The sequence below is a fragment of the Podarcis melisellensis genome (assembly GCF_964234715.1).
Source record: "Podarcis melisellensis genome assembly, chromosome: 12".
NCBI lineage: Eukaryota > Metazoa > Chordata > Lepidosauria > Squamata > Lacertidae > Podarcis > Podarcis melisellensis.
Genome location: NC_138544.1, coordinates 5295520 through 5308455, shown reverse-complemented (window position 1 = coordinate 5308455; position 12936 = coordinate 5295520). Strand labels below are relative to the sequence as shown.

Genomic DNA, 12936 nt, shown 5'->3' with positions numbered 1-12936 from the left:
GGCGGGCAGCGGCGGAGCGATGAGCAGCGAGAAAGGAGCCCTTTTGGGCTGCTTGTTCTTCCTCCACTGCTGCCGCTGCCACCAGGTTTGTGGTGTGGTGAACCAGCTTATACTCAAGTCAATAAGTTTTCCCAGTTTTTTTTGTGCTAAAATTAGGTGCCTCCGCTTATATTTGGGTCAGCTTATACTCGAGTATATACGGTACATGGTTATTTGGATGCTAACCTATCTGTGCAATAGGCCTATGGAAGGTATTAGTTTTTAGGGATTTATATAATGCTTACATGCAACATAAAAAGAAGATTATGGCAGTTAAGTAAATATAATTTTAAAACAGGTATATGATGATAATGCTGCTGCCTTATAGAAAATGTAGTTAAGTTTCACACATTCTGTTTTGCTCCATTTTCTTGTTTTAATATTTCACTATTTTATCGCTGACTTTTGGATTAAATTGCTATTGTTAAAAGTGCATTTTATTCTTTTGCTATATGATGTGAGCTGTCTTGAGAGAGCTGCATTGTTAGAATTCCTGATCTATGATTGCAGTCATGGGATTTTTGTCTTTCACATGACAGTATATGTTTTGACTCCACAGAGTGGGAAGTGACAGACACAGGATGTTTGTGTTCCTGTGTTCCATGAAGTGGGACTATTGTCTTTTGTCCTTTTTCTCTTTGCTGTCTGATGCTAGAGAGAGAGGGAGCCATGTTGCAGTGCTCCGTGTGTGTTTATATGTAAATAAAGTAGATTAGCCAAAATGCTGAGTTGCTGAGGTCTGTCACGCATGATGCGCAAACTCTGTAAATCCCTAAGTGTGCTGGTGTCGGTTGGCATCAGGCGCTGTGATGTTCAGGCAGAAGAGAGCTTTTGAAGCTCCCGATCGACCAGGAGGGAGGGAACATGCCAGTCAGGCATGTGTCTCTACCAGGGTCCTACTTGAGTGTAGGCTGAACTCCTGACATGCATAGCCTGGAAAGGCAACATACATACTTAAACAAAAAATGAGCATTGGCTGTGTTCACTCAATATACCGTATTTTTCGCCCTATGGGACGAACTTTTTCCCCTCCAAAAATGAAGGGGAAATGTGTGTGCATCCTATGGGGTGAATGCAGGCTTCAGGAAGCTATCCGCAAGCCGTGGGAGAGCTGCCTGCACCCAGAAGCCTGGGGCGCGCTGAGCTCAGCACCCCCAGGCTTCACGCGGCTCTCTGCAAGCCGTGGGAAAGCTGTGTGAAGTCGCGCAGCTCTCCCATGGCTTGTGGAGAGCTACCTGCACCCAGAAGCCTGTTCTGGGGGCTGGGGTTGGGGAAGCTCAGGCTTCCCCCGCCCCAGCCCCGCGCCTGGGGGGAAAAATATTTTTTTTCCTTTATTTCCCCCCAAAAAAACTAGGTGCGCCCTATGGGCCGGTGCGCCCTATGGGGTGAAAAATACGGTAATCTCAGTTTAGTAAACTGAAATAAGAGATAATCCGGCCATTCCATGCATCAACCTGGCATTGCAGCACCTCCAGGAACAGTGCACCAAAAAAGAAAAGAAAACTCTAGCACTTTGGAGACTTATGGAAGTTAAACAGGAAAAAGATTTAATTTTACAACAAAATTGGTAAAACAAGATGTGTCACGAGATAGAATTCTTTCAAGAAACAGTAAACTCTCTCTCTCTCTCTCTGTCCAATGGATGTTACAGGCTTCTCAGCAAGATGGTGAATGCAGAGTTTATATTCACTTCATCTCCTTAAACTAATTGCAGTTTGCTTGTCGTTGTGTCTAGGACTGCAATCCAAATACCATGTCTTCAATCACTTGCCAAGTATTTTGACCTTGATATGTAGCATAAGAGTTCGTTCTACAGGTTAAGGCATGGGTAGGCAAACTAAGGCCCAGGGGCCGGATCCAGCCCAATCGCCTTCTAAATTCAGCCTGCGGACGGTCCGGGAACCAGCGTGTTTTTACATGAGTAGAATGCGTGCTTTTATTTAAAATGCATCTCTGGGTTGGTTATTTGTGAGGCATAGGAATTCGTTCTTCTTCTTCTTTTTCTTTTTTTTCAAAATATGGTCCGGCCCCCCACAAGGTCTGAGGGACAGTGGACCGGCCCCCTGCTGAAAAAAATTGCTGACCCCTGGATTGAGGTGTCTCCTTAACTTTGCAGTCAGCAAGCTATATTTGGGACTCTCACCAATATCATATCGAAATACGTACATTATTCTTTATCTTTGCAATAAAAAGAAAGTAATGCTTCCTTTTTGTCAGAATCAAGTTGAATATTTCCCCTTTGATATCAAAGTTACATTTAATATCTGGCTGAGTGGAGACCACAGTTTCTTGCTAATGGAAGCAGTTTTTAAAACCTGTGGTGCTGTAAGGCGAAGGGGCGGAAGAGGTTATTTGGATGGGCTCAATATTTTGGTATTAAACACCTACTGAGATCCAGCTAAGAACAATTACTATAATTATTTTATAATCCGTGATAAATGCTGGCCCTGCTCAGCGGACGGCAAAAATAACTTATTTGTCCTTTTGTCTTTGACTATAGCAATTTCTAGAATCCACAGAGATTAAGCTGGTTACTTACTGTGCTAAGTTCAGGAAAACACTCTTTGTGGAACATATGCCTGCAGTGAAACACTGTTACACTGAAAGATTTAGATGCATCTGGCAAGAGAAGAGAGAAAAATACATGATGTATTAGCAAAATACATGAGCTGAAGGCTATAAAAAGCACCAAGATAGATGCTACCTCAATATACAGCAGCTTATTAAGCAGCAATATCCAAGGACATTTTGAAGTTTGTGTGTGTGTGTGTGTGGACACACACACACACACTTTTCAAAAGGCAGGACAATTAATTTTGTTTTGTTTTTTTTTATATAATTTTTATTAGGTTTATAATATACAAAATTCAAATTCCAAATACATGTTTCCATAAATCTAGTGGACTCCCCCCATCTTCCGGACACTGCATTCTCTGTAAAACCAAAACCTCAGCAATTTGTTGACTTATTTTAAACATAATAATATATCTTCCATTTTATCGTGATATCTGGTCTCTAAACATTTCAATCCGAATCCATTAATTTTTAGTTTCAACACAATAAAATTATTTCATTACACCACTTCTGTCTTGTTGTGCCTTATTTACCAATTCAAAGATTTACCGATACTGAAGCTATAATTTCCTAGAGAGAAGCATTTTTTAACATTCATACAACTTATAATGCTTTTTCAAATAGTCCTTAAATTTTTCCCAAACTTCCTCCGTTTCTTCTTCTCCCGAGTCTCGAATTCTGCCAGTCATTTCAGCCAGTTCCATATAATCCATCAGCTGCGTCTGCCATTCTTCCAGTGTGGGTAGATTTTGTGTCTTCCAGTGCTTTGCCATCAAGATCCTTGCTGCTGTAGTAGCGTACATAAAGAAAGTTCTATCTTTCTTAGCCACCCTCTGGTCTACCATGCCCAGGAGGAAGGCCTCCGGTTTCTTGGGTAAGGTGAGTCTAAGCACCTTTTTTAGTTCATTATGTATCATCTCCCAGAAGGCCTTCACCTTCGGGCAGGTCCACCAGAGGTGTAGAAATGTCCCTTCCTCCTCTTTACATTTCCAACATTTATTATCAGACAGGTGATATATCTTTGCAAGCTTGACTGGGGTCATGTACCACCGGTATGTCATTTTCATAATATTTTCCTTCAAGGCACTACATGCCGTGAATTTCATTCCGGTGTTCCATAACCTTTCCCAGTCTTCAAACATAATGTTGTGCCCCAAGTCCTGCGCCCACTTTATCATGGAGGATTTAACAATCTCATCCTGTGTATTCCATTTAAGCAGCAAGTTGTACATTCTCGAAATTAACTTAGATTTTGGCTCAAGCAACTCTGTCTCTAGTTTCGATTTTTCCTCCTGAAAACCCACTTTTTTGTCCGCTTTAAAAACTTCCTGGATTTGAGCATAATGCAACCAATCTCGCACCTTGTTTTTTAACTTTTCCATACTCTGCAACCTCCATTTATCTCCAATTTTTTCAATTATTTCCCAATATTTAGGCCAGTGGGCCTCCATATTGAGTCTTTTACGTGCTTTGGCCTCCATCGGTGAGAGCCACCTCGGAGTTTTACTCTCCAATAAGTCTTTATATTTTGACCAGACCATAAAAATTGCCCTTCTGACAATATGGTTTTTGAACGATTTATGAACTTTAACCTTGTCGTACCACAAATATGCATGCCACCCAAAAGCATTATCAAATCCCTCCAGGTCGAGGACATCGGTGTTCTCCAACAAAATCCAATCCTTCAACCAGCAGAGGGCTGCAGATTCATAATATAACTTCAAGTCCGGCAGGGCAAACCCCCCTCTTTCTTTCGCATCTGTTAGTATTTTAAACTTTATTCGGGGCTTTTTGCCCTGCCAGACAAATTTAGATATATCCCTCTGCCATTTTCCAAAACATTCCACCTTATCCACGATCTGGAGGGCCTGAAACAAAAATAGCATTTTCGGCAAAACATTCATCTTTATAGCAGCTATTCTGCCCAACAAGGAAAGTTTCAGTCTTGACCATGTTTCCAAGTCTCTTTTGATCTCTGACCAACATTTCTCATAATTGTCCTTAAACAAATTCAAATTTTTGGAGGTCAGGTGCACCCCTAAGTACTTTACTTTTTTAACCACATTTAGTTCTGTTTCTTTTCTGAACTCCTCTATTTCAGTAGTTGTCAAGTTTTTTGCTAAAACTTTAGTTTTTTGTTTATTCAGCTTTAATCCCGCCACCCGACCAAAGTCAGAAATTAATTCTAACGCTCTTTTAGTACTAGAGGCTGGTTCCTGTAATGTTAATACCAAGTCATCTGCAAAAGCTTTCAGTTTATATTGTTTCTCTCCGACCACAATTCCCTGTGTCACCCGGTCATTTCTAATCATGTTCAATAGCACCTCCAGGACTGAAATAAACAACAGAGGAGATAGAGGGCACCCCTGTCGTGTCCCTTTTTCAATTTTGAACTCCTCTGTCACCACGTTGTTTACTATCAATTTAGCTTTTTGTTCTGAATAAATTGCTTCTATTCCATTTTCAAACCCCCGCCCTACTCCCATCCTTTCCAAATTTTTCTTCATAAACATCCAAGAAATGTTGTCAAAGGCTTTCTCCGCATCAATAAAGATCAACACCGCTCTTGTATTTGAGTTAATCTGTAAAAATTCCAAAATGTCAATGATGTTTCTTGTGTTGTCAAATAAATGTCTGCCAGGGAGAAAGCCTGCTTGGTCCTTATGAATCACTTCATTTAATACTTTCTTAAACCTGCTTGCCAGAATGTCTGCAAAGATTTTGTAATCCACATTTAGGAGTGAGATAGGACGGTAGTTTTTGAGTTGAGTTTTTTCAGTTTCTGATTTTGGTATCAACGTGATGAAAGCTTCTTTCCACGTTTCCGGTGCCTTCCTCCCCTCCATAATCTGGTTACAAACTTCCAACAATGGTTGTATCAATGAATCCTTCAATGCCTTATAATATTTGGAAGTAAGTCCATCAGGTCCCGGAGACTTGCCCAGTTGGAGGTTCTGAATGGCGCATTCAATTTCTTGGATTGTAATATTACAGTTCAGGGTTGCTCTCCTTTCCTGGGGTATTTTTTGTAATCCATTAGTTGTGACAAATTGGTCCACCTCCGAGCCTTTTTGTGGCCTTTGTGAATAAAGTTCTTTGAAATATCTCTGGAAACACTTTCTAATTTCCTCGGGTTTCTGAACCATTCTCCCTTCAATCTCTAGATTTGTAACTGTATTAAGCTTTTGTCTCTTTTTCAACTGCCAAGCCAACAACTTCCCGCACTTATTAGCAGATTCAAAGGATCTTTGTTTCATTTGTTTAATTTTCCATTCCACCTCTTGATTTATCAGTTTCGAATATTGTGCCTGGAAAAACTTCACTTCTCTCAATACTTCCTTTGATTTAGGCCTGGATCTCAGTTTTTTCTCTCCTTCTCTTATTTTCTCCAAAATCTTCTCCTTCTTTTCATTCCAGAGCCTTTTTTTAATCGTGTTCTGCTGTATTAGAAACCCTCTCATAACTGCTTTACTTGCGTCCCAGATTGTTCTTTTTTCCACATTTGTCTTTAAGTTTATTTCAAAATAGTCCTTTAAAACTTTTTGGGCCTTCTTAACAATCTCCTGATCTCTTAACAAAGCGTCATTCATTCTCCATCTGAAAGATCCGGTTGTATTTAATCTCAATTCCATTCTCAAAGCGTTGTGGTCGGAGCAGGTTTTTGGGCAGATTTCCACTTTTCTGGTCTTAGGTGCCAGCCCTCTAGTTATCCATATTTGGTCGATTCGCGTCCATGTCATGTGGGCCTCAGAAAAGAAAGTTCCTTCCTTCCCTAGAGGGTTCTTGATCCTCCATATGTCAATCAAATCCAAATTGTCAGTCATTTCGAAAAAGGTTTTGGGTAGTCTGCCGTCTTTCGTTATATTAGCACTTTGCGACTTATCCATATTCACTGAGGCGACTCCGTTCATATCTCCCAACATGATAATGTTGTTGTAATCCAAATAGTCCAGCATAGTCTCATGCAGCTTCTTGAAAAATTCCGATTTTCCATCATTTGGGGCGTATATTCCTAGAATTAAAAACTTTTCTCCTTGTGTCTGAATTTCAATTGCCAAAATTCTACCCTGTTCATCTTTAAATACGAATTTTGGTGACAAGTTCTCCTTTGCATATATCACCACTCCTCTTTTCTTAACTTTGTCCGATGAGATAAATTCTTGGCCTAGCCTTTTGTTAATTAACACTTTTCTGTGGAGTCTTGTCACATGTGTTTCTTGCAGGCAAATAATGTCCAATTGTTCTTTTTTCAAAATATGAAATACTTTTCTCCGTTTTTCTGGAGAATTCCCGCCATTTATGTTCCAACTAAGAAGCTGTAGAGACATCCTGGTCTACTTCTTAAGTATCACAGTTGGGTATCTAATTTGTCCTCCGTTCCCGAAGGCTGTGGTGCCGGTCCGCCTCCAGATGGTACGGGTCTTGGTGGTGATCCCGGTGGTGGAGGCCAAGAATCTACAGCTCTCTTTTGGAGGTCCTCCTCGTTGTCGTGTAGGAACTTCTGGTGGTCCTCTGGTGTTTTAATTCTTACCTTCTTTCCTTTATAGGTGAATGATAAACCTTGAGGAAATTCCCACCTGTAAGGGATTGCGTTGTACCTTAACAATTTAGCCAAGTCTGTATATGAAGCTCTAAGGTCCAACAGATATTTAGGAATGTCTCTATAAATTTCTGCCCTTTTGCCTTCAACTTCCAGAGATTTTTTAAAATGTTGGCCTAGTATCTTGTCTCTTTCCTCTCTTGTTCTCAAACAAACCAAACAGTCTCTGGACTTGTCTTTCTTAACCGATCTTCCCAATCTGAAGGCCGTCACAATTTTGAAGTCTTTATCTTCCTCAACCCCCCAAAATTTAGAAAACAACTGTGTCAAAAATTCCTCTAGGTTGCCCTGCTCCAGCTCTGGGACGGCCCTCAGCCTAAGATTACATTCCTTACTTTTCAGTTCCACCATTGACAGGTAGGCTTGCTGTTCTCCTACCTGTCTTTTCAGAGGTCTTACTTCCCCTTTGATCTCCTCCACCTTTTTGCACGCTTGCTCAGCTTTTTGATTGGCTTCCGCAGCTAGTTTGTAGTTCTCCGCCGTAGCTCCTTGCAATTTCTCAATAGCCTGAGTATGCTGGGAAACCTGATCTGTTAACTTACTGATAGTAGATGTAGCTCTGTCAATTTTAGATGACTGATCGTCCACCTTCTTATTCAAAAGTGCCAGTTGTTCCAAAATTTGTTTCAAGACTGGATCAGTTCCTCCAGTTGCCATATCTTCTGTTGCAAGCGTTTCAACTTCTTCCTCCTGCGCCGTCAGCACAGTTGGTACCGAGGATCTGCGTTGATGAGTCAACGTTGTTTGAACAAGCTGCCCAGCTCTCTTATCTTTTTTCTTTTCTTTAGCTTCCTCAGCCAAGGCTTCCTTAGCTTTAGATGCTCTTGTTTTCCCTGGGCCACTCATTCCCCAGCTGCCTCTGTTCAAGGTCAAATAGTCTTTCAATCCATGAGAAAGGCAAGTCCAGAATGTAAACAATTAAACCACAAAAAATCCCAATAAGGTACAGTTCCCAGACCTCTATGCCTCCGCAAATCCACTAGGGGGGGTTTTCAAAAGAAAGAAAGTTTCTTTTCCACCATCAAAGTTCCTATTTCAACTTTTATAGTCCCCAAGTTCGAAAAGGAGGCTTTCAGATAGTTCTGTTTCAAAATAGTGCCACAAGGTAGCAGAAAGGTTCCAATATCAGTATTAAAGCGATAGTGTATCCATCAATGCAACAATTTGTACTTAAGAAAAAGTTTCAGCAGCCTGACAGTACTCCTTTGCAACACTGGCAGTCCGATAGCTCGGTTATCCCTTCAATTCCACGTCACTTCACAATAGGAGGAAGATTCCTTAGCGCAGTAAACCAAAAGATTTAATCCTTCAATCTTTTTGATTTCTAAAAGAACACAGTCTGTTAATGCCCCTTCATACTAATTTCAAAGTCTCTTTTGAACGCTTCAGCCCACATCGGGTTCTTTGCTTTGCTCTGATTAGCAGGACCGGGAGACGGACTTCCTGTTACTCGCCTCCCGTTTTCAGCCAAATTAAATAAATTTGAGTCAATCTTTAGTACCCCTTACTCACGGGTAAATTGCAGCCAATTCCGATGATTTTCAAGAAGAAAGGTCGACGCTCATCAGCAACAGCAGCGCGGCTTCACTTCCGCGAAAAGAGCGATGAACTCACAGCGCCGCTCCCCCTTTCACGTTCCGGAGCCTCTTACGAGGTCCCTTCCTCGTTTCTGGGGGGGCTTCTGGCACCCGCCGAGTCCCACGGCCGCAGGCTCACTCTGCCTACGGTTTGTCTTAATGGGTCTCCGCTTTGCCGCAGCGGACGACCCTTTTTCGCGGAGCCCCTCTTCACACGGTAAAGAGGACCGCCATTGCCGTTTTGCGCCGCCTCCGGAAGTCTTTCAAAAGGCAGGACAATTAATTTTGTGTTCCCTACCTTTTTATGGTAACATCACAGGACCTTACACTGACCATGTTAAAATGTTTTTTTTAATGTTTCCATGCTCTTAGAAACACAGTGCTTGACTGGCTATGCTCCAGGAAGGAGCTTGATGTCCAAGTGGAGATTTGAACCCAGGGCTCCACAATTCAAGAGCAACACTAGCTTTCCATGAGCACCCAACACGTCCTTCAAATAAAACAGCTGCATTTCTGGAGACGGTCATTTGCATTCTAAGCATATCCACAATATTCTGCTGCACTTACATAAACTGATGCAGGGCATGAATCGTATTGCATTAGAAAACATGTTCTTAGCATCTATTGTGAAATAAACCTTCAATTCTTGGATCCCACCACCCCTGGTTTAAGTGAATCAGAAGAAAGCCTAGCAGCAAAGGATATAGAGGCTGATTCCTCTATACCCTGGAGCAACCTAGTTTGTCCCTTCTAGGGAAGCTGCGTAGGAAGAAAAACGCAGACGTGGCTACTGTATGTGGTATATTGTAGTACATGCCAAGCAGGGCCAGATTACCCATGAGGCAGGCTGAAGAAGCCACCTCAGGCTTCATGGGTGCCCTGCTGCTGGTGGTGAAGCAGAGGCGGTACCAAGAGTGGCTTCTGGGAAGATCTCCCCAAATCTCTCGAGAACTCTGCAAGGAACCTCACCTGAACCTGCTGCCACCGCCACATGACCCAGGTAAGGGATGCTATGCAGAATGGCGCCTTCTAATTCCACCTCAGATAGCTAAACAGGACACACCACCCCTGATACACAGGTGAATTAGATTGCTTGTACAGGGTCACAGGAAATCAAAACTGAAATGGTTTATTACCAACGCCATCATTTTTTCTAGTAGTGCAAAGGGGAAAGGAGCAGGAACTGAGTTTGAGGACAGGCCCTTGATAGGCTCACTATCTTTTTTTTATAATAATTTTTATTCATTTTTCAAACACATAATAAAAAACAAACACAACACAAAACAAAAACATACAAAGCATTTAAACACGTATAATTTCATGATCTTGTTTTCATGCACCTTCTTTCGTCCGACTTCCCCATACCTCCCTTTCGCTGCATCCTTATTTTACAATTTTTTAGCAACCCTTTGGTCAATTTATCTATTTAGTTCCCTTCCATTAAGTTTTCTTTAATTTGTTAGTTACAGCTGTAATTCTCTGCTTCTTACCCCTTGACATCTTAAAACTCCTGTGTTTTTTGAAAAGCTGTACGAAAAAGGAGAAGAAGGCAGTATAGAAATAGAGAACTATCTAGGTCAAGAAGAAAGAAAATACTTCACAGAAGAGGATTGCACACAATTAAACAAAGAGGTGTCAGTAAAAGAGGTCAGGGACGCTATTAATAAGATGAAGAACGGAAAGTCCCCTGGACCGGATGGCCTGCCCGCAAAATATTATAAAAAATTAACAGATCTGTTAGCGCCGGTATTAATGGAAGTTATAAACAATATTTTCAGAGAGGGGAGAATCCCTAGCTCCTGGAAGGAGGCGTACATCACTCTTATCCCTAAGAGTGAAAATGAAAAGGCAGATTTAAAAAATTACAGGCCAATTTCACTCCTAAACTGTGATTATAAGATCTTCGCAGATATCATGGCAAGCAGGCTTAAAAAGCTTCTAAATAGATATATACATAGAGATCAAGTGGGATTCCTCCCGGGGAGGCAGTTAAGGGACAACGTCCGATATGCTTTAGATGTTATTGAATATTTAGAGGCAAGGCCAGACATACCGGCGGCTCTTATATTCATAGATGCGGAAAAAGCATTTGATAGCGTCTCTTGGGAATTCCTGTTACAAAACCTCGAAAAGGTGGGAATAGAGGGTCCTTATCTGAAGGGTATAAAGGCGATATATACAGAACAACAAGCTAGGCTGATTATAAATAATAATTTGACTAATCGCTTCTCAATTATGAAAGGCACAAGACAGGGCTGCCCTTTGTCACCCTTGCTGTTCATCATGGTGTTAGAAACAGTAGCAAATAAAATAAGAGCGACCTCGAACATCAGGGGCTTAAGAATTGGAGAGAAAGAATATAAATTAAAGGCTTATGCCGACGATTTGGTCCTATTTCTAGAAAATCCAGCTGAGAGTACGAGCAGAGCGGTAGAACTTTTGGAAGAGTTCGGCAAACTGTCCGGATTTAAGTTAAATAGGAAAAAAACTAAAATATTAACAAAGAATCTGACAGAACAGGAGAAACGACAGTTGGAACAAAAGGTGGACATTAAAGTAGTAAACAAAGTGAAATATCTGGGAATTTGGTTATCCCCAAAGAACATAAATTTGATAGAGGACAATTACAATAAGTTGTGGAAAGAAATTAAGAAAGACATGGATACCTGGCGCAGACTTAACCTATCATGGACCGGGAGAATGGCATCGATCAAGATGTGCATTCTCCCGAGGTTGTTATTTTTATTTCAGAACTTACCAGTCATAAAAGGTACGGCCTGTTTTAAGACTTGGCAAAGGACCCTGACCAAATATATTTGGCAAGAGAAAAAACCCAGGGTGAAACTTAAATACCTGATGGACTCCAGGGAGAGAGGTGGTTTTGGAGTACCGAATTTAAGGTTGTATTATGAGGCGGCATGCCTACTTTGGATAAAAGATTGGGCCACTTTGAAAGATACAGATTTACTAGATCTTGAAGGGTTCGATCTAAGATTCGGGTGGCATGCCTACCTTTGGCAGGAGAAGGATAAAGTCCATAGAGACTTCTATAATCATATAGTCAGAGGTTCCCTTTTAGAGGTTTGGAAGAAGAAGAAAAAATCGATTGAACAAAGCACCCCCTGGTGGCTTTCACCCGTGGATATTATTAAAATAAAGAAATTAAACATGACAGGAAAAAGGTGGACGTATGAGGACCTCCTAACTAAATCAGAAGAAGGGTGGAAATTAAGACCGTTGGAAGAACTGAGAGAGAAAATTAAGGACTGGTTCCACCTGCACCAAATTAATGCATTATGGAGTGAACATAAGAGATTAGGCATGGGAGATAATAAATCTAGATTTCAAGTGGAGATACTAGAGAGCAACAATAAACTTCTCTCCAAAATGTACAGGCAACTATTGGAAAGTGAAAATAAGGAGGAGGTGGTTAAAGAGGTAATGATTAAATGGAATAAAGACTTAGGATACGAGATAGGATATAACAAATGGCAAACTCTCTGGAAGAAAGGCATGAGATTCACCGCATGCGCGGCTCTACGTGAGAACCTAGATAAGATGATGTACCGTTGGTACCTGACTCCGGCAAAAATAGGGAGGATGTATAGAACAGCAGATAATACTTGCTGGAGGTGTAAAGATAGAGTAGGGACTTTCCTCCATATTTGGTGGACCTGTGAGGAGGTGAAGGGTTTCTGGGGACAAATCTACGAAGAACTAAAAAAAATTTTGAAGTATAACTTCCCCAAGAGACCCGAAGCTTTCCTCTTAGGAATGATTGGGGAGGAAATAAAGAAGACGGACCAGACGTTTTTTCAATACGCCACTGCTGCTGCGAGGATTTTAATAGCAAAAAAATGGAAATCCTCTGAAGCGCCCACAATGGGAGAGTGGCAGGTGAAACTCTTTCAATACCTGGAATTGGCGAGACTTACACAATATATCAGGCGGGATAACTCCGTTAAAAAGAAAGAGGATTGGACTAAATTTGTAAGATATCTTGAGAATAATCTTGGAATTAGCAATTTAACAGTAGACGATGCTTAACTCCTATGACATGTAAAGATAAAATATAAATAACTGCAGAAGAACTATGTAGAATATTTAATCCAAAGCTGAGGTAAATGGAAGTCAATTGTTTGGTAA

The 12936-nt window shown here is 41.1% G+C and overlaps 1 protein-coding gene across 1 annotated transcript in view; it reads right to left on the bottom strand.

The window, feature by feature from the left end:
* VPS41 (VPS41 subunit of HOPS complex) overlaps positions 1-12936 on the bottom strand; it is a 127007-nt gene that overhangs the window by 3378 nt on the left and 110693 nt on the right. Inside the window, exon 28 of the mRNA XM_081931029.1 lies at positions 2579-2658. Within this exon, the coding sequence (XP_081787155.1) occupies positions 2579-2658 (80 nt within the window). The remainder of the gene's footprint in view (positions 1-2578; positions 2659-12936) is intronic.